Genomic DNA, 23,392 nt, shown 5'->3' with positions numbered 1-23,392 from the left:
TGGCACTGACGCAGGATGCACCTCTAATGGAGGTCTGAGTGGCTGTCACTAGAGGTGTCAATAGGCAGCAATGTAAACACTACCTTTTCTGCAGAGACAGGCTATTGACACCAGGACAACAACATTAAGCTGTAGTGGTTCTGATGACTATAGTGTCCCCTTAAAGATTGTATTTTTGTCATTGAAAATAAAGCTTTGAAAGTTTAAAAAAACCTGGCTCCTAGATTTAAAGCAAATTTGTCAAGCCCTGTATTATCTGGATATATTTAAAGCAAGAGCTAGTGTCTTGCATATCTGAATTACTTAACACCTTAAGGACCAAACTTCTGGAATAAAAGGGAATCGTGACATGTCACACATGTCATGTGTCCTTAAGGGGTTAAAGAAACCTCAATATAGTCGTTCTGGTGCAAAGAGACTGCCCTTTACACTTTTTTGAGAAAAGGTAGTATTTACATTGAGTGACTGCCACTAAATTAGGGCAGGTGAAGCAGAGAGCTACTAGAGGCCCTTCCTGGTAAGGTCCTGCAATCTCTGCAGGTCCAACGTGTGGAATACAGATACAGTAAGTAAATGCCACTCTAAAAGGAGATATGCGCATTAGCGCCTTAAAGCTTCCCTGTGGGAAGAAGAGGTGGCTGCAGCGAGACCGGTGTACATAAATCGAAATAGTTAACACCAACATTGTGAAAACATGTTTAAGAAAACTGTACAGTCATCGTTCTGGGACATTAACATGTTCCTAGTTTCATTATTGAATTAGCTGCATTTATTTGCTTATTTTTACACATTTCTAATGATAAAATTCCTTGAGTTTTATTGTGCAATTATCACATACCAATTGAAGTGAAAAACTCTGCATGTACATGCCATAGGTAACAAAGATCGATAAAAATCAACGAAAAGCTCCACAGCTTCATCTTCTCCAAAAGCAAAAGTCCAAATTGTTCTAGAAGAAAAAGGAAACATTGCAGAATATGGTTGTATTGTAGTTATACGAACACAAATGTCTATATCCTTTACATACATAGCTAACCAAATTATGGATAACAGTTGAAAAATGGTTAATGGATTGGAATACACTTCTAAGAAGTACTTTTTTTAAGAAACAGATATACAGACAGACAAACAGGCAGAGCCATAGTAAGGAAAGACCATCCATGACAACACCTCTATGAAGTACAAGTCATGGCATGTCAAGACAAATTTCCCTAAAAACTAGAATTTAGGTAGCACATGTACACACATTATCGATCACACCCACAAACATCCCTACATTACTAAACACTCACACACAACACATACATATTAGCCATAATCTCCATTCACACATATATAAGCAGTCGTTGTGTGATCTTTTACATATATGTTTTCCAGGGCCTGCTAACATAAACAGATATAAAGCATACTGATAGATCCTTTAGGGCATGGTTTCCCAATTGGCGTTCCGCCAAAATGTTTAAAAATGAAATGGCCGCGGGCAGGGAGGGAGCAGTGAGCAGTGATCTCCCTGCTCAGCTCCCTCGCGCGCACAGCAGTGATGCTGGAGCCAGAATATGACGGCACTCTGGCTCCGTCATCACTAAGAGGCGCGCGATGGAGCTGAGCAGGGAGATCACTGCTCACTGCTCCCTCCCTGCCCGCGGCCATTTCATTTTTAAACATTTTGGCGGAACGCCAATTGGGGAACGCCAATTGGGGAACCGGCCTGCCCAGCAGCCCCACTGGACCCCAGGGACTCCATGCCGGCCGCCCAGCAGCCCCACTGGACCCCAGGGACTCCATGCCAGCACTCCTAAAGGTAGTGGGGCTGGGTGGAGTAAAATATTAAAAAAAAAAAAAAAAATGTATGTGTGTCTGTTAGGGAGTTTGTATGTGTTTCTGTGTCTTTCAAAGAGTATATGTGTGTTTGTCAGTGAGAATGTATCTGTTCTTGTATGTGTGTCTGTAAAAGAGTATGTGGGTTTGTCAGTGAGAGTGTATGTGTGTGTCAAAGAGTATGTGTGTCTCAGTGTGTCAGTGTGTGTATCTGTGTGTCAAGGTTTGTGTATGTGCCAGTGTGTAGCAGTGTGTTTGTGTGTGTGTGTGTGTGTGTGCCAGTGTGTATCTGTGGGTGCAAGTGTGTGTGTGTATATATCCCTGTGTGTATCTGAGTGGGTGTGTGTATTTGTGAGTCAAGATGTGTATCTGTGTGCCACTATGTGCCAGTGTGTGTGTGTGTGTGTGTGTGTGTATATATATATGTGTGTTAGATACATATACACACACACACACACACACAGATACACACTGACACAGAGATACACACCGGCACATACAAACACTTTGAAACATAGATACACACACCTTGATAAACAGATACACAGTGTGTGTCAAGGTGTGTGTATCTGTGTTAGTGCGTGTATCTGTGTGCCACTATCCGTGTGTGTGTGTGTATGTATCTGTGTGTCAGATTCATACACACTGGCACATATAAAAAAAAAACACAGATACACACACCTTGACACACAGATACATACATACACACACATATACACACTGTCAAGGTGTGTGTATCTGTGTGTATCAGATATACACACACACTAAGATACACACACTGGCATATACAAGCACAGATATACAGACCTTGACACACACCGGCACATACAAAAACCGGCACAATGTTTTGCGGAGGGGGGAGCGTTCCACAATGTTGATACACTATGTCAAAGGGTTCCACGGGAAAATTTAATTGGGAAACTCTGCTTTAGGGAGATCATGTCAAAGCAAACAAGAATTGCAAATATCAACCAGAAGAATTAAATCAATGCTAAATACGTTATTGTGTACTACAGTAAGGGAAGGTAAACTATAGAACAGCAATATCTAAAGTATTACAGTATCTAAAGTGAGGGAGGAAAATCCTCAAAGTCACCCAGATAAAAATCAAAATTAAAAAAATTCTTACCTCAAATCACCAACTTACACTAGTGATGTAATATGTGTAAACTATATTCCTCATTATATACATACATTATATTTTATATACAGTATATAAATATATATATATATATATCTTTCTAGGTCTTAGAGAGATCAATGCGGTACTGCAGCAGAAGCTCATTCATTAGTTTGCCCACCTCTCTTCTCCTGAGTACATACATAAGTCTTAACAGACAAAGATGATCTTATACACACACAATAGATAGCGATGGCTTCACCATTGCATTGTTATTCAAATTTAAAGATGAAAAAATGCACACAAACACACACACACACACCGCACACACAATATTTAAAAGAAATAATACTTTTGTGAAACTATCGGAAAAAAAATAATTTTAAATTGTTTAGCTACATCTGGAATAAAAAAAAATAGAAAATAAAAAAATACCATGCCAGGCAGAACAAAGCTTTGGTTTGGGTAGCTGGTAGAAACCTGACTCATCTCTTTGCAGTCATACAGAAGATATATGATTTTTATGACTGCAACATCCCTACCCCCAGGCAAGCCACATTCTCCTCCTGAACCTGGATTCACACCAACTTGTCAGAACAAATATATTCTACAACAGAGAAGATGACTCAGAGAACAGCTGAACTTTATATAAATCACCAAAGCCCTGAACATTTGCAAGACACACATTGTGTATAATTCTTTCTAGCATTTTCAACACATGAATTAAATTCTGATAAACCTAAAATGGAGAGCTGACGAACATGGTGCACAAATTAGAAGTGGACTGGATTTTAAGAAGGAGTGCAAACAACGAAATCGTAATTTTTTTTAGCTTAATCGTAAAAAAATAAAATGTAAAAAAAAAAAAAAAAAAAAGTGGAATGTGAATAAAGTAATTTCTTCATTAAAAGGACACTATAGTCACCAGAACAACTAAAGCTTATTGAATTTGTTCTAATGCGTAGAATTATCCCCTTCAGGCTTTTTGCTGTAAACAGTGTATTTTCAGAGAAAAGGCAGTGTTTACATTACAGCCTAGTGATAACTTCACTAGCCACTCCTCAGTTAGAGATCCTTCCTGGGTCATGGCTGCCTAAAATGCATCCCTCTGCATGCAGACACTGAACTTTCCTCATAGAGATGCATTGATTCAATTCATCTCTATGAGGAGATGCTGATTGGCCAGGGCTGTGTTTGAATTGCGCTGGCTCTGCCCCTGATCTGCCTCTTTGTCAGTCTCAGCCAATCCTATGGGGAAGCATTGTGATTGGATCAGGCTACCACTTCTGCTGATGTCAGCAGGCAGTGGGCAGGTCTAAAGGAAACAGGGACAAAGTAAGCAGCTCCAGACTTTAAAACAAGTAAGATTTTACTATATTTAGGGAGGCATGAGGGGATCAGGGGGGTTAGATGGTGGTTTTAACCCTATAGGGTCAGGAATGCTGCATCATACGCCTGCCTCTATAATCACACCACCTCATGCCAGAAAAAAACCTCATCAAATGTATGCAAAAAGTCTCAGCCCTAACATCACAGAGTGAGCTGCTTTTAATTCACAACCTGGCTGCAGACAGTCAGAGAGAATCTAGTGATATTCTAACTATGCGTCTCCCTGAGTGTCCTCTCCTTCTAATGCAGGTAGTTTCATTCAGTGCAAACATTTGATACAGAAGGCTTTTTCTGGAGTAAGGAGGCATAATAATTTAAGAATCACTATAGTGTTAGGAAAACAAACCCATTTTCCTGACACTATATAATCTTAGGGGACCCTCACCCTCAGGGTTCCCCCTCCCGTGGCGCTGAAGGGGTTAAAACCCCTTCAGCAGCTTAATACCCCTTCAGCAGCTTACCTTAATCCAGCGCCAGGCTCCCTCGGCGCTGGTGACCTCTCTTCCCCCGCCGACGTCAGCTCCCGAGTAGAGTGGAATGTGCACGCGTGGCTTTCCTATGGACGTTCTGCACACTGGATGCGAATTTCGCATCCAGCGTTGCAGAAGCGCCTCTAGCGGCTGTCAGGAAGACAGCCACTAGAGGGTGGATTAACCCTGATATGTAAACATAGCAATTTCTCTGAAGGGTTAAAACCTGAGGGACCTGGCACCCAGACCACTTCATTGAGCTGAAGTGGTCTGGATGACTATAGTGTCCATTTAATGAGTTAAATGGATCCTATAGTGCCAGGAAAACAAAGCCATTTTCCTGGCACTATAGGGTTAATAGGTCCCCCCTCTTACGCGCCCCCCCCCCCCCGCCTCCTGCACGGCTGAAGGGGTTAAAACCTCTTCAACTCCTTACCTGAATCCATCGCTGATGTCCCTTGGCTCCCCCCTCGCTCTTCCCCCGCCAACATCAGCTGGCAATGGCTGCCTGCGCACGTACTTTAGACCTGCTTTCCTATGGGGAAAATCTGACACTGAAGGTCCTCATGTAGAGCGTGCGAATGTCCTGCGTCAGATGACGGACCAAAAATCTGTTTGGATTCCAGAAGCTCCCCCAGTGGCTGTCTGCTAGACAGCCACTGAGGGCAGACTTAATGCTGCAGTGTAAACATTGCAGTTCTCTGGAACTGCAATGTTTTACATTGCAGCACTAGGTGCAAAAGGGACACAGCACCCAGACCACTTCAATCAGCTGTCCCTTTAAGGATCAATGTGATATTTTATATTTGATATTTTTGCAATGGTGTCAAAAATATTTTATTGTCATTATGCGGTATTGAGTGCAAATTGATGTGAAAAAAAAAGTTTTAAAAGAAATTTGGCACAAGGCTTTAACACAAATCTAAAAATAATGAACAGGTCTGAATACTTTCTGATAGTACACTGTACATATTTTATATACTAGGAGAGTGCCTGACAACTTTTTTTTTTTTTTTTTAGAAAGACCGTAAAATACTTCCACCTTAGGGGTTGGAAAGGTATTTGTAGTCCATGCAAATGCACATCTCCAGTTCTACAACTCATATATTGTATAAATAAAATAAGCATTGAAATAAAATCAGGATAAGTATTCCATTGGTATATTAAATCTCAAAGAAACATTTAAAACGGTTAATAAGTTTCATTCCTTCATGTCCTTCAAGGGTGCACAATTGAATGTTGTTTGAGGATGTTGTGTAAAAGGGACGTTGTTTTTAATGCATTTCATAGATAATCATTTCAAAAAAGTGATAACATTGAATTCATGTGGACAGTGAAAGCTGTTGAATGTTAAATAAATCTCCAGTCTCAGATTTCAGCAACAAATACAGACAAAGAAGATGTCAGTTAGAAAGTGCAAATCATTTTGTTCATGGCCTTTCCCTCGGTCCATGCTTCCTGGACATTAAAGTGTAATTCCAATTACCATAAGCACTACTGTCCACTGCGGTAGTTATGGTCACTGTTTCCCCTGTAATAGGCAAACCACTTTGCAACGTTTTGCCCCCTTACCTAGGTCTTCGTCGCGCTCCACCAGGTGGTCCGGTGACACGATACAGGCTTATGCTAAGGCTGACAGCTTTCTGCCACACTTGCGGTGCCGTCAGTGGTAGAAAGAGGATCCAGGCACTCCAAGTATCTTTAATTGTATTTATTAGGATAAGTGAGAAACTGCTACGTTTCGACCCCTGAAAGGGTCTCTATCAAGCTTGACAAAGACCCTTTCAGGGGTCGAAAAGTTGCAGTGCCTATACTTGGAGTGCCTGGATCCTCTCTCTACCACTGATATCTACTCCCTGTGGCTGGGGCTGGCCCTTGGTCCAGTTTAGCACCCGGATCTTCACATGATTTGAGAGTGGTTAGTTTTTTTTCTCTTTTTGCAAACACTTGTGGTGCCTTGTCACATAAAATAACCTTCATTGCCAGTCCGTGCTACTCAGCCTTCTTTGTATTTTATTTTAGTGTTTGGGGACCGACTGTAAATTACTGGCTTGGCACTCCGTTTGATTGGACAGGGCTGTATTTGGGATCCCCTGAGTGCTCTGTGTATTCTTTGTTTCTATTGCTCTTTGACAATGACGGACATCGTTGCACAACATTTACGTTAGGTGGTCTGGAACGCTAGTTCCGGGCTGGATAATGACACCTCGATCACACTGTCAGAGGTGTATTTACACCTTCATCTAGAGATGGATAAAGCACTGTATGTGTAGTGTTTCAAATTGACACACTGCATATACAGACTCCAGGTACCATAACCACTTTAAATCACCAAAGTCCTTGAAGTAACCCTTAACAATTTGAGAAACAATGCTGCTTGGGAGGGAAGGAGGCAGGTAAAAAAAAACAACAAAAAAATAAAGAAATTCCAGAATGAATAACGAGGGGCAAATTGCACAGGGTTAAGAGTACTGCAAAACTAGTGACTGCAAGAGTAACAGCCAATCATTTAGCCCCAAAACTATAAAATGCATAAAAGTTATCCTGGAATGTCCCTTTACCAAACCATTCTATTAGCACAAAAGCCTGAGATACAGTCAGAATATACAGGGTTGTGATGAATGTATAAAATTGGCAAGATATTAAAGAATTTATTAGAATTTAAGATTACTCGGGTCTTTCTGTACAATAAACTGTAAGGTTTATTAAAGGGTTATTTAATAACCCTATAACCACTTCAGTTTGCTGAAGTGGTTCAGGTGCAAAGATCTGGTCTGTGCAGAGTTTCACTGTGGAAAACATCCAATATAATTTACCTTGCTGTAGGTTCTACCTCTAGTTGCTGTTAATCAGCCAGCGGCAATTTTCTTCTTTTTTTTTTTTTTTTTTTTTTTTTTTAAGTGTGTAAAGAGAAATACATACAAGCTTGCAATGCCCCAATAGCCATAGCAAGCATGTCAACATACATAGTATTAGAGATGTGTGGCATTTCAAGTTCTGGCTAGACAAACATATAATATGCTATGTTAAAGTAGGTTAGAATGCACAAAAATAATGTTTAAAATAATAGAACAATAAAACATGCTTAATTAAATTATTGAAGGTGAAAAGCCTTCACCTGCCAAAGATCACTGTAACGAACGCTGGTATAGCAGCTACCCGTTCGTCTATTTTCTCCCGAACTGCATGAGCCTGACTGATTATAGCTCGCAGTTCGGGTGCTGAGTCGAACGATTCTCCATACGAATAGCAGTCTCCCAAGTGTATTTTCCCAGTAAAGTAGACAGGTACCTAAACATCAGTCGAAACTAGATGATGGGTGTAACAGGAATGATTTTAATGGGTGCACACTGGCTTTTATGCAAGTCCCCATGCAAGGGGCACTCCCACATAGACCTTGTGGGGGACAGGGACACCAAGGTTACAACCAATAATAACTACAGTGACAAAGTGTGACACTCCCAATACAAACAGATAATTCCCTCCTCTCTGCCTGTGAGATAATGGAGTCAGATACTGTAATAACTCAATTATCTCCAGGCAGAAAAAAACTAATTTTTCATAAAATGTGAAAAGTACCTCAAAACACATACAACCCCCATAAATGTTATATCCCCCTGATAGCCCTGATCTGGGTGACCAACATATCCAAAAATCACCCAGATCAGTTTAGGGGTTTTGGAATTCCATGGAAGTCCAATTTTGACCGACCGCACACGAGGCTCCTGCCCAGAAACAGTTCCATGAGTTTAGGTTGTGCGGCCAGTCTATTTCGACAAGTCTTAAAAACAAATAAATGCACAAACAGCACCCCCTAGCTCATAGTAGCGATTGTTCCCCTGGTTCGTGGGAACACAATTACCGAACAGTGCTCTCCTGGCTGTTCAGGAAAAGGAAGCAGGCGTTCGTATAGTTTGACCGATGTTCGGGAAGTGGAGTGCCCGATTTTAGTTCCAGACACTCGACAACCAAGTCCCGCTGCCTCCTTTCGTGCGAACAAGATGGCCGCCGTTTTCTCCTGCACGTAGCGTTAGACTATGCAAGAAGAGCACTTAGTTGACTGTTCTCTTTGACGATAATGAGCCCGTGGGGTGGTTGGTGTTTGGCAGGTACAGCTACAGAAAAGAAAAAAGTCAAATAACTGAAATAACACTGTAATTTCTTCACAATTACTATTAATGTTAGGGCGTCCTAATATGCCTTCAGCTCTCAGATAACAATGCCTGATGCTTTAATGCAGAATTTGGAAATAAGGACTAAAGTAAACGAAGCAAAATTAAGGGGCAGCAATGTAACCAGCTTGCAAGAGATCACGGAAAGCTAGTAGGCGTTATGATCAGCCCCAGAGTCAATCAAACAATGCCTGTGCTGTAGAAGACCTTTACACTCATATCCAATGAACATGCACCCCCAACTTCTTCAAAGACTGTCCCCATCTCTGGACCAGGATGAGAACTGCGGCACAATGTCTTCTGACCCATGGAACCAGGGCAAAATCCCGGGTAAGACCCTGATGAGTGGAATTCTCCCAGGTTATATGGTCCGCGTTCAGGGCATAGCCCCTTCTGGGTTCCTGGCTCAGAATGTGTGGACTGAGGCACGGCGTTATCAGCAAGCACCGATGAGTAGGCTTGTATTGCTCTTGTCTGGAGTCGAAGCCAAAATTGCGCACACAGATGATCAAAGCATAAGCAGAAGACCTCCTTCCATCTCTCCAGCAGATCCAACACTTGTAGGAGCACAAGTGTCTAACGTCATCTTAAAGGTTGGATGGTCAGCGCACCACTGCCAGAATAAAGTGAGCCAGATAGGTGAGTATTTTCTGCTGTAGAGGTGGAGATTGGGATAACCCCCACCGGTCCAAGAGGGAGGCTGGGGGGGGAGGGGGGAACAGGACAAATTTAGCTTCTGGGATTCCACTGAGGAGGTCGACCGTGATCACATAGTGCTGGAGCTCTGTTGCCACAAGTCGCAGAGATGCACCAATTGATGCTGAGGATTTCCCAGACACAGCTGTGTAATGTCAGGTAAGTTCAGGAGTCACTTTCACCCTGTTATAGTTGGTTCTGACAAGATTAGGGCGATTTGGGGGAGGAGCCCTCTGTCCATGCAACCGCTCATCATGTGCAAACTTTATATCCTGGCAGGTTATATTAATTTTACCAAAGGTTTGCAAGTTCCGCTAACACAACTTGGACTGAGCTCTCTCTCCTCACAGGTACCTAGTCCATGGAGTACAAACATCTATATCTAACATTAAATGTAATTCCTAACTATTTAGATTTAGCGTCCCCTCAAAAAACAAAACATTTATTTTTTTAAAGTTTACTTACCGGTTAAAACAACAACTGCTAGCCATGCCATGGTGGCTGCTCCTTCCCTGGCTGAGATCATCATCATTTGTCTCAGCCACTCTAATGCTTCTCCATAACATATCTTGACCACGGTCCATGTCAAGAAGTGTCAGGCATTGGAAAAATACTGAGAGAAAGTATTCCCAACTTTTTCTCAGTATATATTTTGACTTTGGTTGAATTTCAGTAAAATTCCAACACAGTCAATATGAACATTCATAAGGATGCCATCTTTATGAAATACTCATTTTGATGAGAAGTGGGGTTGAGGGGTGTCACTGCCGCTTTGAAAGTTTTAACCCCTTAAGGACCAAACTTCTGGAATAAAAGGGAATCATGACATGTCACACATGTCATGTGTCCTTAAGGGGTTAAAGGAGGTGACGTCGTTGCTTGGTGTGGCCCAGGTGAGTAGGGGAAGCCAAGTTTAAACAGGGGTCCTCTTCTGCTCTTGGCACTGCATCTACCAGGAGCCCACATCAGTGCTGTACTCTCTTGTATGCGCAAGAGTACAACATAGAGGCTTATGGAGGATCCTGCAATATAACGATAGCTTCCACAGACAATGCCTTTTTCCTCACAGGCATTACTAGTGAAGGCTGGGGGAATTGTCAAATCTTGAATGCAGTCTTTAGTCCCAATTATTATTTCAGGGGAGGGGGGGATGATCATCTAGGATGCTGCTATCTATAAAGTTACATTTTCTCCAATCCCCTGTTTGGCTCCATATGATTTCCATAATGTCTTCTTCTGGAATAAACATGAAAGCAATAGCAATAAAACAAAAATCCCACAGGAAAAAAAAGAAAAAAATCTTCTACATTCAATTTCCCTCTAAACAGGAATCAAAAGAAAATTGGCAGTGATTTCACATACAAAGAATGCATTTCTAAGAACAGCCAGCTTACTAATTCAGGCCAGAACTATAAAAGTCTAATAAGATATGGAAAATAAAATAAATAAATAAAACTACAGCTTACATGTGTCACAGTTTAATAATAGCTTTACTGATATTCTGATCACAAGCAGTGGTCATAGTCAGTAAAACTTTAATTAGCATTTAACAGTCAGGACTGATATATGAATCTATTTTGAGTTCTTTTTTAACCCCTTAAGGACCAAACTTCTGGGATAAAAGGGAATCATGACATGTCACACATGTCATGTGTCCTTAAGGGGTTAGGACCACTATAGTGCCAGGAAAACATACTCGGTTTCCTGGCACTATAGTGCCCTGAGGGTGCCCCCACCCTCAGGGTCCCCCTCCTGCCAGGCTGGATGGAGAGGAAAGGGTTAAACTTACCTCTTTCTCCAGCGCCGGCTTCGGCTGAATTTGCATGCGCGGCAAGATTTACAATGCTTTCCTATGGACGCTGGCGTCTTCTCACTGTGATTTTCACAGTGAGAAGCACTCAAGCGCCTCTAGCGGCTGTCAATGAGACAGCCACTAGAGGCTGGATTAAACCCAAATATAAACATAGCAGTTTCTCTGAAACTGCTATGGTTGCTGGACCAGGCACCCAGACCACTTCATTAAGCTGAATTGGTCTGGGTGCCTACAGTGGTCCTTTAATTTAGTTTAGTAAAAATGATTATTAGCAAAAATGTGTTCCACCCCATTTTTAACATTTTATACACATGTAATGCTGAATTAAGATTACAGAGGATGTTAATGGAACATTCGGATTACTATAACAACTTAATTTTGCTTAAGATGTAATGGCAACCAGAGTGTTCTTTTAAATGAATGTCTTTCTCTCCTTTTATATTATATAATATGATGGGCGGACTTCTTAAAGGAACACTATAGGGTCAGGAACGCAAACATGTATTCCTAGTGTTAAGACAACCATCTAGCTCACCCCCCCCCCCCCCCCAACCTTTCCTTGCCTCCCTAAATATAGAAAAACCTTACTTGTATTCAAGTCTGCCTTCATGACATCATCAGAAGTGGTCATCTGAGCCAATAACAAGGCTTCAAGGATGAGACTATCAAGGAGGCAGATCAGGGGCAGATCCAGCACTTGTCAAACATAGCCCTGGCCAATCACCATCTCCTCATAGAGATGAATTAATTCAATGCATATCTATGAAAATGTTCAGTGTTGGCTTGCAGAGGTGGAGACACTGAATGGCAGTGCTGCACACTAGACAGCACTGCCCCAGAAACCACCTCTTAGCAGCCATCTAAGGAGTGGTCAGTGGAGTTATCACTAGTCTGTAATGTAAACACTGCCTTTTCTCTGAAAAAACCTGTGTTTACAGCAAAAAGCCTGAATGGGATGATTCTACTCACTAGAACAAATACAACAAACTGTAGTTGTTCTGGTGACTATAGTGTCCCTTTAATTACGGTGCTAAATTACGGTGGTACAAACACATAGCAAATTGTAAGTTTTGTTTTGGTTCAAATATTGGGCATTTACCTTCGTCCTTAAGGGGTTAACTAGATTTCTGATAGAAAATGTATTGTTGCAACAATACATCACAAGCTTTCCTAAGAGGAATCATCCCATCAGCATGATGTCACTGGAAGACGAGACCAATCCAGCAACAAGGAACCTTGATGCTGGAAAGAGGCAAGTGAAAAAAAAAAAAGGGATTTTATCCCATTAACTATGAGGTGGGAGCAGCGGAAATTCGTATTCCTAACGCTAGTTTTTCACCAATGTATATTTTTTGTTTATAGGCACTCTCCAGATAACCTGCATGTCCGCCTTATCCCAATTCAATAAAATGCAGATTTAAAGAGATATCAGCACTTTATGAATTAACTTAGGAACACCCCTTGAAAGTCAAGCTGACAGATAAAAGTACTTCCTGGTCCACTCAGCTTGAACAATTTTTCAAACCCGAGTTGCAGCTTTCATATGGAGGGATCAGCCTACGGTTTCTTTATGAGAAGCATTCTATTGGCCAATCACCATATTTGATTAGCACAGGAGCCAAGAACAGGAAAAACAGACTGTAACCCAGATAGTCTCCCGGGGCTATTTTTTTCCCCCAGTGTGTGAGGGGGAGGAGGGTAGAAGCTGTGACATTTACAGGATTAAAAGAATATTCTAAAGTTGGGCGTTCCTTTAACCCCTTAAGGACACATGACGTGCCTGACACGTCATGATTCCCTTTTATTCCAGAAGTTTGGTCCTTAAGGGGTTAAAGAGCATGTCTGCTTTAACTAACTAAATTAAAACTGTCAAAAATTGTACTCATATAAACATTTTCTTTGTAGAAATGCAAATGCAAACCACTCATCCAAAGGGGAGGCATACAAAAGTCATATCTGGCACCTGTTTTTTATTTATTTTTTTACTGGTTTTACTTTATAATTTATGCTCTACACTAATTGTACTTTTGTATCCACATGCTGTTCACACACAGGAATGGGAAAAAATAAATAATAAATAACTAGGCAGTGCTATTACTGGGAAATGAATTTTCTTTCAGTAGTAACGTTACAAAATATATATTATTCCTTTTTTTCCTTGGGGTATAGCTAAAAACGGCTTCCAAAAATTGCTGCCTTTGCAAACCCTTCCCTTCTACCCCCGCCTAGACTTTCTTTGACTGTATAATCACAGGGTTCCCAATGCAGCTCAATAAGAAGTCTTAGCAATGCAGGCGATCTGGGCAATTGCTGCCTCATGTTCAGTGCCACTAAGCTAACCAAACCAGGAAATAATAGAGCCTGTTGTCTGCTGAAAGCCAAATGGGTGTATCCAGGTTAATTTATAAACGTGTAAATTTATGTTGAAATCTGCACTTTTTACAAATGAGGGAGTGGGGGAAGCAGGTGGGGGGGAGAACACACTCTTCACACATGGTCTGCAGTGTCCCTTTAAGATGATGTAAATGTATGAATGGTTTATTTATAAAGCTTTCCAAATGATTTCATATTTATGGATATTTTTGTCCCTGGGCAGCACAGCACACTCATACTGTGTAGCCGGTACTAGGATCATGTAGAGAGTTCTTTACCAGCACTATGTGCATGGTCCTGTAGGCTGGGGGCCGGCTCTCTGTGACACCAGGCTGTCAAACCCTTCAATGGGTGAGCTCGCCTCCATCCACTGCCTGTGCAGGCATGCCCATTACGTTACTCTACTCTATGCCCATTAGGGTACATTATAGCAAGCTGCGTCACTCTCAAGGCCCTCTTGTAGTCCTGCCTGTTCCAATTTCATACCTCCCGATGTTGGGAAGTATGCCAGAAAACCTCTAAAACCTGTGTTTTTCTTTGTTTTACCATGTTTAACAATGCAAACTTTGAAAGTCACAGATTGCTGAGATCTAAATTCTAGAACAGTTACATCACCACTTTGTATCTGCCAATCCATAATTTAATTCCAGTTATTTCCAGTTTCAGTAAACCTGCAGCCAACATCTCTACATCACAAACAGAAACTTCATGTGGATTTTTATTAGATTGAAAAAGGGCACTCCTTAGTCAACAAAAATATTTTCCCTATAAAACGTGTTTCACAGTTCATACAAGAGTATTTCCATTCTAAAAAATATATATATTTTATACCGCTTTACGTTCAGGAACTTTGTTCCTTATCTTCCTTCTTTCCCTTCATTAAATGTGCAAGAAAAATTGCAGAGCCAATATGTGCATTATTTACTTTCAGCCAACGAAGAAAAAAACAACAACAAAAAACCACACCTACCAAGTCACATGATGTTCTCATGGAACACCCAATTTTCCTTCAGACCTTCTGATTACCCAACAGGGTATTTCTGACACCCAGTATCGAGAAGACTGAGAAAACATGCAACGCTAGATTACATTCCAAGCACCATACCGAACGGATGACTACATACAAATGGTCGGGCGCCAGGGAACTCCTGATACCATAACCACTACAGCACACTCTCATGGGATGTCATCAAGTGGCTAAGAGATCCTGGTTTATTTGATAACTAGAGGAGATCAAGAAACACATCATTCTTTTTGAAAGAATATTCCACAACTCCTGGAAGAAGGAATGGCAATCGGAATAGAAGTTATATTGAATTGATAGTGATGGAAGTGCGGAATCTGATGCCTATATTCACCTTGATAGAAAGGATATCATTGATTTTAAAACTTTGCGTTTAAGAAATGTGGATACTTTACTATAAATCACTTCTTCCATCTCCACTGCATGTGGCCTGGAGCGTGGACTTGTGACAGCTTGATAGCATCTGAAATGCATGGATTTCTGAACCCTTGTAGCAAAACAAACACTTAACCTGTTCCTTTATTGTGAGTGGAATTAACGCCTTAAGAACCACATGACAGTCCATGACATCATGCAACGAAGGGCTTTAACACTCAGTGATTTCATCAATAGTCATGGATTTAAAGTACCTGCTAAATCCTTGTTGGTACCAGTGAGCCCCAGATATAATTTGACATGTGATAGCCACAATTAGTTGCCCCTAGATTGACAGATCAGATGTGAGCGCTGCACACAGTCCTTTAAATCACTGTAACTGAGCAATCGCTCTCTCCCACAGAGTATTCTAAGCTTGCAGGGGACAGAATGAGACTAATGGGGTCTGCAAACACCCCAGTCAGGTATCCATGAATTAACAAAATAAACAAAAACAAAGAAATATTTTTTTTTTTAAATGGGTATGAATGGAGTGTAAATAATTAGGAATCTTTCTCATCTGTATACATTTGTTGGCCATTTAAATTGGTCTCCAGTACCAGCATCCCAATAAAACCTGGATGCAGTTTTGTGATGAGCCATGTACATCACATAGAGTTCATATTTTTTCACAAAACTTGCCAGAACTTGGAAAAGAACTATAAATAAAAAGCAAAACTGCCGGTTTCTGTGTTACTCAGGCTGTTTGCTGTCTTAAACTATTATTACAGCTGCACACTGCTACTTTGGTCTGGAATGGCGAAGGCGCTATGTAATCTCACCTCCAGTGGAGGCTGGGCTGCAAAGGTACCCTAAATCTTTATTACGAGCATTTATAAAGCGCCAATATATTCTGCAACACTACAATTAGGGGACAACGTACAATATACACAGATCAATACAAAAGGTAAAGAGGGCCCTGCATGTGAGCTGAGATCTAGCCATTGAAGCTCTTTTATACAGAATGCTTAGTTAGATAGCCCATGAGCTTACAATATAAAGGATACAATGGGGATTTGAAGTAGCATGGGGATCAGTATCAAACCATTTTTGAAAGGTTTAATGTTGAACAAAGTGACGCAATAAAAGGACTGCACACTATAACCACTTCCATGAATTTAAGTAGTTATAGTGCCAGAGGTGTCCCTTTAAATTAACTATTATGGATAAAACAATAATTTGAGGATTATGAATATAACCTCACCAACTGGTCACAGTTAAATTACAGCATGTCATGGATATGCTAGAACTGTCGTGAAAAAGATCATAGTTGAACTGTGGTTTAACAGTAACATTCAGATATTTACCCTGTAAATTTACATTACACGATGAGTATCATTAACAAAACTCATAATGTTTGCAAATGAATCTGAATGAAAAAGAAATGAGGCACAAATAGTTGATTTCTCCAATTCAGCCATAGACACAGCTTGGCTATTTTTCCATCAGTATTCCCATTCATATTTAATTCATGAAAATTCTGATTTTAGTAATCATGATTCTGTTCCACCCTTCACTCTTTTACAATTCAAGTGTCTTCTTATGACAACTTCTATAGCTAAACGGTTTCTAGACATGTATCCAGTCTATTTATTTAATACTGTTGAAATGTAAGCATACAAAATTACCATCTGTACAAAACATGAACTGCCTGCATCACCCACGTCCCAGCCAATGCTGCCTATACGCCTTTCTGTTATTAATTACCGAAAACTAGAATGAATTAAGTGGAAAGAAAGTGCTTTAAAGTCGTACTGTATTAGGGAAAACTGAGGTTAACCATGTAACCACTGTTAATTTTCTCTGTACATTTTAATTAGGGAGTAGTGGGTTAGTGGCATATATTGCAATTTTTAAGAGGTTTAAAAAAAAGGTGGTGTCGAGTCATCAGATGTGGAAATCCAGATGACAATCTGAAAAATCAAGTGAATTCTTATACTACAATGTATTGCTGTATTTATGGCTCAAGACAGTAATGCACTTATGTTAGTTAGAAGGGACATTAAATACTGCAGCAGAACCCTCTTAAAGGAAAACTATAGTCACTACAGGAAAGAAACATACCTTTTCCAAGTCAAGTTTTTGAATGGGCGAATCAGTTGAGAGCTCTCAGCCAATCAGCGGCACCCCTGTCCGGTGGCACTCCACGCTTCCTGAAACTGAAATTTCAGAAGCCAGATTTTGCATAGGCGAGGAGTTAAGTTTGGCACAGTATAACCCATGAAGGTGAATCTGCGCCCGGGGGCCTCCTGGCAAGATAACAACTTTATATTGATTAAGTTGTTATGGTGCCTTAAAAGGACAGTATAGGGATGCAGACCACTTTCTCTTGCTCATTGAAGTGGTCTGGGTGCATATTCCCAGGTCACTTAACCATCAAAGGGTAATTATTGGAGTTTTTAATTAAAGGAACACTATAGTCACCTAAATTACTTTAGCTGAATAAAGCAGTTTTAGTGTATAGATCCGTCCCCTGCAATTTCACTGCTCAATTCACTGTTATTTAGGAGTTAAATCACTTTGTTTCTGTTTGTGCAGCCCTAGCCACACCTCTCCTGGCTATGAATGACAGAGCCTGCATGAAAAAAAAAAAACTGGTTTCACTTTCAAACAGATGTAATTTACCTTAAATAATTGTAATCTCTATATTGTAAATAATTGTAATCTCTAAATTGAACTTTAATCACATACAGGAGGCTCTTGCAGGGTCTAGCAAGCTATTAACATAGCAGGGGATAAGAAAATCTTAATTAAACAGAACTTGTAATAAAGAAAGCCTAAATAGGGCTCTCTTTACAGGAAGTGTTTCTGGAAGGCTCTGCAAGTCACATGCAGGGAGGTGTGACTAGGGTTCATAAACAAAGGGATTTAACTCCTAAATGGCAGAGGATTGAGCAGTGAGGCTGCAGGGGCATGTTTTATACACCAAAACTGCTTCATTAAGCTAAAGTTGTTCAGGTGACTAGTGTCCCTTTAAAAACTACCTTTAGGGGTTAACTCCACCACTACTGGTCGTCTACCAGCCAGCCACTGGAGTGATTTCCGGGTCGGTGCTGGACGTCTTCACGCTATGCATGAGGACATTCATCCTCACCCAAAACCATACGAAAGCATTAGGCTATTCTAATGTGAATGTGGCCATTGCCATTGGCCAATGTCGGCGAGGGAGGAGTGAAGGGAGACTCCGCACCAGCGCAGAGGGACATCGGCGAATAACTTCGGTAAGTGACAGAAGGGGTGCCAGGAAAACAACTTGTTTCCTGGCAGTATAGGGTTCCTTTAAGTATCATAAACTGTAGCTTTTAAGCTACACTAGTCTAGGCACCATAACCATTTTAGCTCCTTAAATTAGTTTTGATGCCTGGAGTCCCCTAGAGCTGTTTCTATACTAAATTTTAACACTGCATGAGGTTCCGTGGCGACCCACAGCCCGCCCCCCACTAGAGTTATGGCTAGGGCAGAGGTTACACATTCCTTCTAGCTATATCAATCTATATCAGTAAAGGGAACTGGCTGAAAGCGGTTAAATGGCACTCTGAGCCAGTCACACCTGCCCACTGATGCTCAGGCTAATAGTTCTTCATTAGCCTAAGCAGTAACGTTTGTATCGGCTGCTGGGGACTCACATTTAGTCTTATAGACACCCAGACCACTTCATCTCATTGAAGTGGTCCGGGTGCAGTGTCCCTGTCTCCCTTAGTCCTGAAAGATTGCAGTTTTATCAGACAGCCACAAGAGGCGCTTCCTGGATTCTAACAGAGTTTGACTCAGTTAAAACGACGCTGGACGTCCTCATGCTCTGAATGAAGACATCCTGCATTATTAAAACCCCAATAGGAAAGCATTGAAGCAATGCTTTACTATGGGGAAGGCCTAATGCGATTCCCTCCGTCAGATGACGTCAGAGGAGGAGGAGCACGACCCAGCACTGAGGGACGTCGCGCTAATATCGGGTGATCAAATAAAAGGTTTTTTATCCCTTTATGTGCTGGAGAGGGGGGCAAAGGGCACAATAGTGTTAGAAATACAAATTTGTGTTACACTAGAGAATCCCTTTAAACCATTAAAATCAGGAGAATAGAGGGACAGCGACATTGAGCTCTATGGAATATATCCACTTCAACGAGATTAAGCAGTTACAGTGTCTCTTTAACTAACAGTTCGCTACAGGTTGCGGTGTCGTTATATCGATATATTATAAATGTACATGGCCTGCACATGCCACCCTTCTCCTCTATTTTAAAGAGAGAAACGTTCTGTTTGACTTCTTACCTGGGTTCTGCGGGGCACCACAGCTTGCCTCCACTACTTCAGACAGGGAGCTGAAAACTTACAGTCTGAGACGGGCCCAGAATTACAGGGTTTAGACCATTGGCTGAGAGTGATCACCTGACACACTAATTCGGGCTGCTCAGGCACAGCAAGGGCATTGTATGCTAATTAAACTAACCGCTGCAGTGCCATGCACACATACATCACTACTGAGGAAACATTGAGTGCATAAGCACTTAGTACAACAACCTTTCTCTGTAGATGTGCATGAATATGTCTGCGGCCTGAACACAGAGTGCAACAGAGGTAAGTGTGTTATTTTACTTACACTAGTAACTTCAATTGTTTACTGTAGTGAAGAAATGACGAAGTGACGTGTCCAGAAAAACAGTGACCGTTCTGCTTTCACAGTATTATTTAGTAAGACACTGTCCAGTGTTGTATAATATATAAACACAAAATACAGACCAATAATAAAAAAAGAAAATGCATTTATGGATATCCCAAGTGGCTGGAAACTCTCAGCTTATCCTGTTCCTCCCACTGATGACAATGGTAGCGCTGTAAATTCATATAGTTCTGTCCAGCACAGCAGAATAGAATACATACAGTAGTCATAGTAAAGGCTAATATTACTACATGAATCTGAACAGCATGAGGTGCACATGAACACCCACGGGCTGGTACTCATCCTTGCTAAAATATGACTCAGAACTGAAAGCCAACAGCTTGTGTGTCAACATAAACTTGTTTAGAATAAGATGTAAATAAATCTGAGAAATTATAGAGTTTATCCAGCAAAGTAGTAAATACCATATCCTTAAATAAAAAGCATTTTCACTATTTGAATGATAAACACCCCAACATTAAGTGCACGTTACTTTTTTTACATCATCGCTGCATTGGTTAATTTTTCCAGTTCTGGGTTTTGTTTTTTTTTATCTTAAATTTGAAATTCCCTTTGAAATTTTAAATTAGTAAAGATCTCTGTTTCAAACATTGCAATGCAGGATCAATATTCTGACAAATACTGGATCGATTAAAGAAATGGGCAACGCTAACAATAATTTTTTCTTCTCAAAAAGAGGATCTTGTTTTTCAGAATTTATCCACAAAATAGTGAGTTATAGTTAGCTGAAAATTTAATTGTGCTAGTATCAGAGGTTGCTTATAAAGTCTGAGTTTTGAGTAAAATATCCATATAAAACGTGGGCGAGAAGGATAATAAAATATATGTTTTTTTAAATGTCTAAAATGGCCTAAAAAAAATAAGTGGCACGTTGGAATGTACGCATAGTCTACAGTTTTCCAGAAGAAATGCACACAAAAAGATGTATTCATTAAACGACAGTAGAACAGAAAACCAAATGGTGAAATTTAAGCTAAAATAGTGAAGCTGGGACTACATAAAGGTTTGAAATGTATTTTTCAATCCACCACCGTTTTCCCTAAATGTTATAATTTTATTTTTTAAATTTCCTACTATTCTGTGTTTGGTGAATAAACGTATCATGTGCATATTTTAGGAATACCTAGTGTGCAAAGAAAACCAGACATAATAGTTCCTTTGTGTTCATATATGTATGGGCAAAAAAAAAGTAAATTTCGTTCCTGCTGCAAAAACAAAAATACCTCTTATAATTTCCTATGAATATACACTGACTACTGAGCAGCAGTGTCCTTTACCATTAGACTGGTTTTAATCTTTTTTCCTAAATAACCATGGAGCCATGTGCAAATATAGAAGGGGCAATATCCTGTAGTTTCTGAGGAAAGACCCCCATGCACAGTTTGCACTAGATCAATTAAGCAAAGGAAGTAATCAATAGAGGGTTACTCACTAAAGTAGAATTGTTGGAATTTCAAATAGTGACATGATGGGGGTTTGGGGGGTGTGGGGGTGGGCTATTGACTCTGAATAGTAGGCAATTGAAATCTGAAAAGCAAAAATGTAGGCAAAAGTTGTTACTATAACATTGTTGGAGAATTTCTCAAACCAGCAATTTTAACCTAAATACTACTTTTCCAATTGAAATGCCCCAACATTTGGAGTTTAGTAAATAAACCCTAGGTGTGATTTCAGTTCAGCTATTTTAGCCTACAATTTACTTTGAATTCCCCCCAAAATATCCACTTCAGTGAACAACCCTGTGTATTTATTTTAGTTATTAAAATAAAATCCAAAAATATATAAATATTATCTTCAATAATTCACACCAGTTCTCCCTTGGGATCCAAAAATAATAGAAACACCTTAGGATAATTAACCCAAATGGCAAGACTATTAAATCCAAAAATTCTCTCTCGCTCTTTTCAGTACCCCAAGAACTAGCCTAAACTCTGCAGCAAATGAATAAGTTCCATCACCAACATATACCGCAGCGCAGTACAGCAAGATTCTGTTCCCACGCGTGCCTGTGACAGCCTGAGGAGTATCAGATTGCACGCTGTGTTCCATGCCAGAATCTTGTTCTCTGGCGATGGAATTTGGACAATATGTTTATGGTGGTGCTCTATTTCAGAGTGCACGCCAACCACACTGGCCACCCCTGCTTGTTTACAAAGACATCACTTCATTTACACTGGAACCCTGACCTCACTTACCTGCTACCCACCAAACACCCATACCTACACCCTAACATGGGGATTCCCTGTAACTCAGTGGAAGTTGAGTGGAAGTTTAAGTATCCTGTATGCAAGCAGTCCTGTGCACGGGTTGGCATGGAACTCACCCTTGATGAATAAAGGAGGGGTGGGCAGATGTCCCAGAGAGAGGTGATGATGGTGGCTCAGTCTATCCCAGCAGTGTCAGATAGGGTCTGTATACAAGTTCACCTCCTATGTGCTCTCAGGATGACTCAATGACATGGCTGACAGTCTGCATAGATAGGGTCTGCAGCTGGGATCAGGTGGTCCCTCCCATCCAGACAGTACAGCCCATGGCTTGACGTCCTATCCGGTACCCCTCCTGCGAGTCGTGCAGAGGATCACGCTGCTAATGAGCTGACTTTTTAAAGACGTGTCGCTTTCTGTTATGATCCAGATGTTCAGGAGGAGAGTAATTGGGTGGGGGAGGAGGAGAGCACATGTGGCCAGGGGTCCCGATGCTATGTTCTGTTGCCAAGCTGTGGAGATAGATGCAGTGTGACACGCCCACCCTCCACTACAAGCCAGAGCCAGAGGCAAGCCAAATCTGGGCTTGACCCCATCCACCAGGGCTTACTCATACTTGTAGAGTTCATTAGTCAGACCTAGTCAGCCTTGTAACTATCGTACAGTAAATGGTTTTGATGTAAATGCATTTGGCATGTTGAGAAGGTCCTTTGGACATGTGCTTAGTGTGTACAAGACTTGTACATGCTTGCTTGTGCGGTCAATAATGCATAAATTAACATTGTAAACATGACTTGTACATGCTTGCACATCAGGCGTCTTGCTGATGTCTTGTTCATGTGAAATGCTAAAATATTTACTTTTTTTTTTATCTATCTATATATAGATTATTATATATTATTAGACACATACACAGGTAGATAATACCAGACTCCGCAAAATACACTCTGTCAACGCACATTGTGACTGTATGTCTGCATTTGATAATGTGTGTGTCTCTGTGCATCAATGTGTATGTGCTTGCATGCATCAGTGTGTGTATGTGGATGTTTATCAGTGTATATATGTGTGTCTGTTTGTGACACTGAGAAAACAGAAGCATACAGTGTCCAGAGCAGTGTGTGTGTTGCTTAATATACAGAGGGATTCACTGTGCAGAACATTGTGTGTGCCACTCAGTATACAGAGTGCTTCACTGTGCAGAGCAATGTGTGTCAC

General features: G+C 40.8%; 1 protein-coding gene across 3 annotated transcripts in view; it reads right to left on the bottom strand.

Moving 5' to 3' along the window:
- Nucleotides 1-22,531, bottom strand: part of P4HA2 (prolyl 4-hydroxylase subunit alpha 2) — a 102,377-nt gene extending 79,846 nt beyond the window's left edge. For 2 of the 3 annotated variants that reach the window (XM_063447419.1, XM_063447418.1), the window contains exons 1-2: nt 22,294-22,531; nt 839-949 (exon numbers count right to left, since the gene is read on the bottom strand). In XM_063447419.1, coding sequence (XP_063303489.1) covers nt 839-920 — 82 coding nt within the window. In that variant the 5' untranslated portion in view covers nt 921-949; nt 22,294-22,531. The remainder of the gene's footprint in view (nt 1-838; nt 950-22,293) is intronic. The other variant, XM_063447417.1, reaches the window with a different exon arrangement.
- Nucleotides 22,532-23,392: the final 861 nt, after the last annotated feature.

The sequence above is a fragment of the Pelobates fuscus genome, chromosome 3, assembly GCF_036172605.1.
Source record: "Pelobates fuscus isolate aPelFus1 chromosome 3, aPelFus1.pri, whole genome shotgun sequence".
Taxonomy (NCBI): Eukaryota; Metazoa; Chordata; class Amphibia; order Anura; family Pelobatidae; genus Pelobates; species Pelobates fuscus.
Note: the sequence above shows the minus strand (reverse complement) of the source record. Positions and strands in the feature narration are given on the sequence as shown.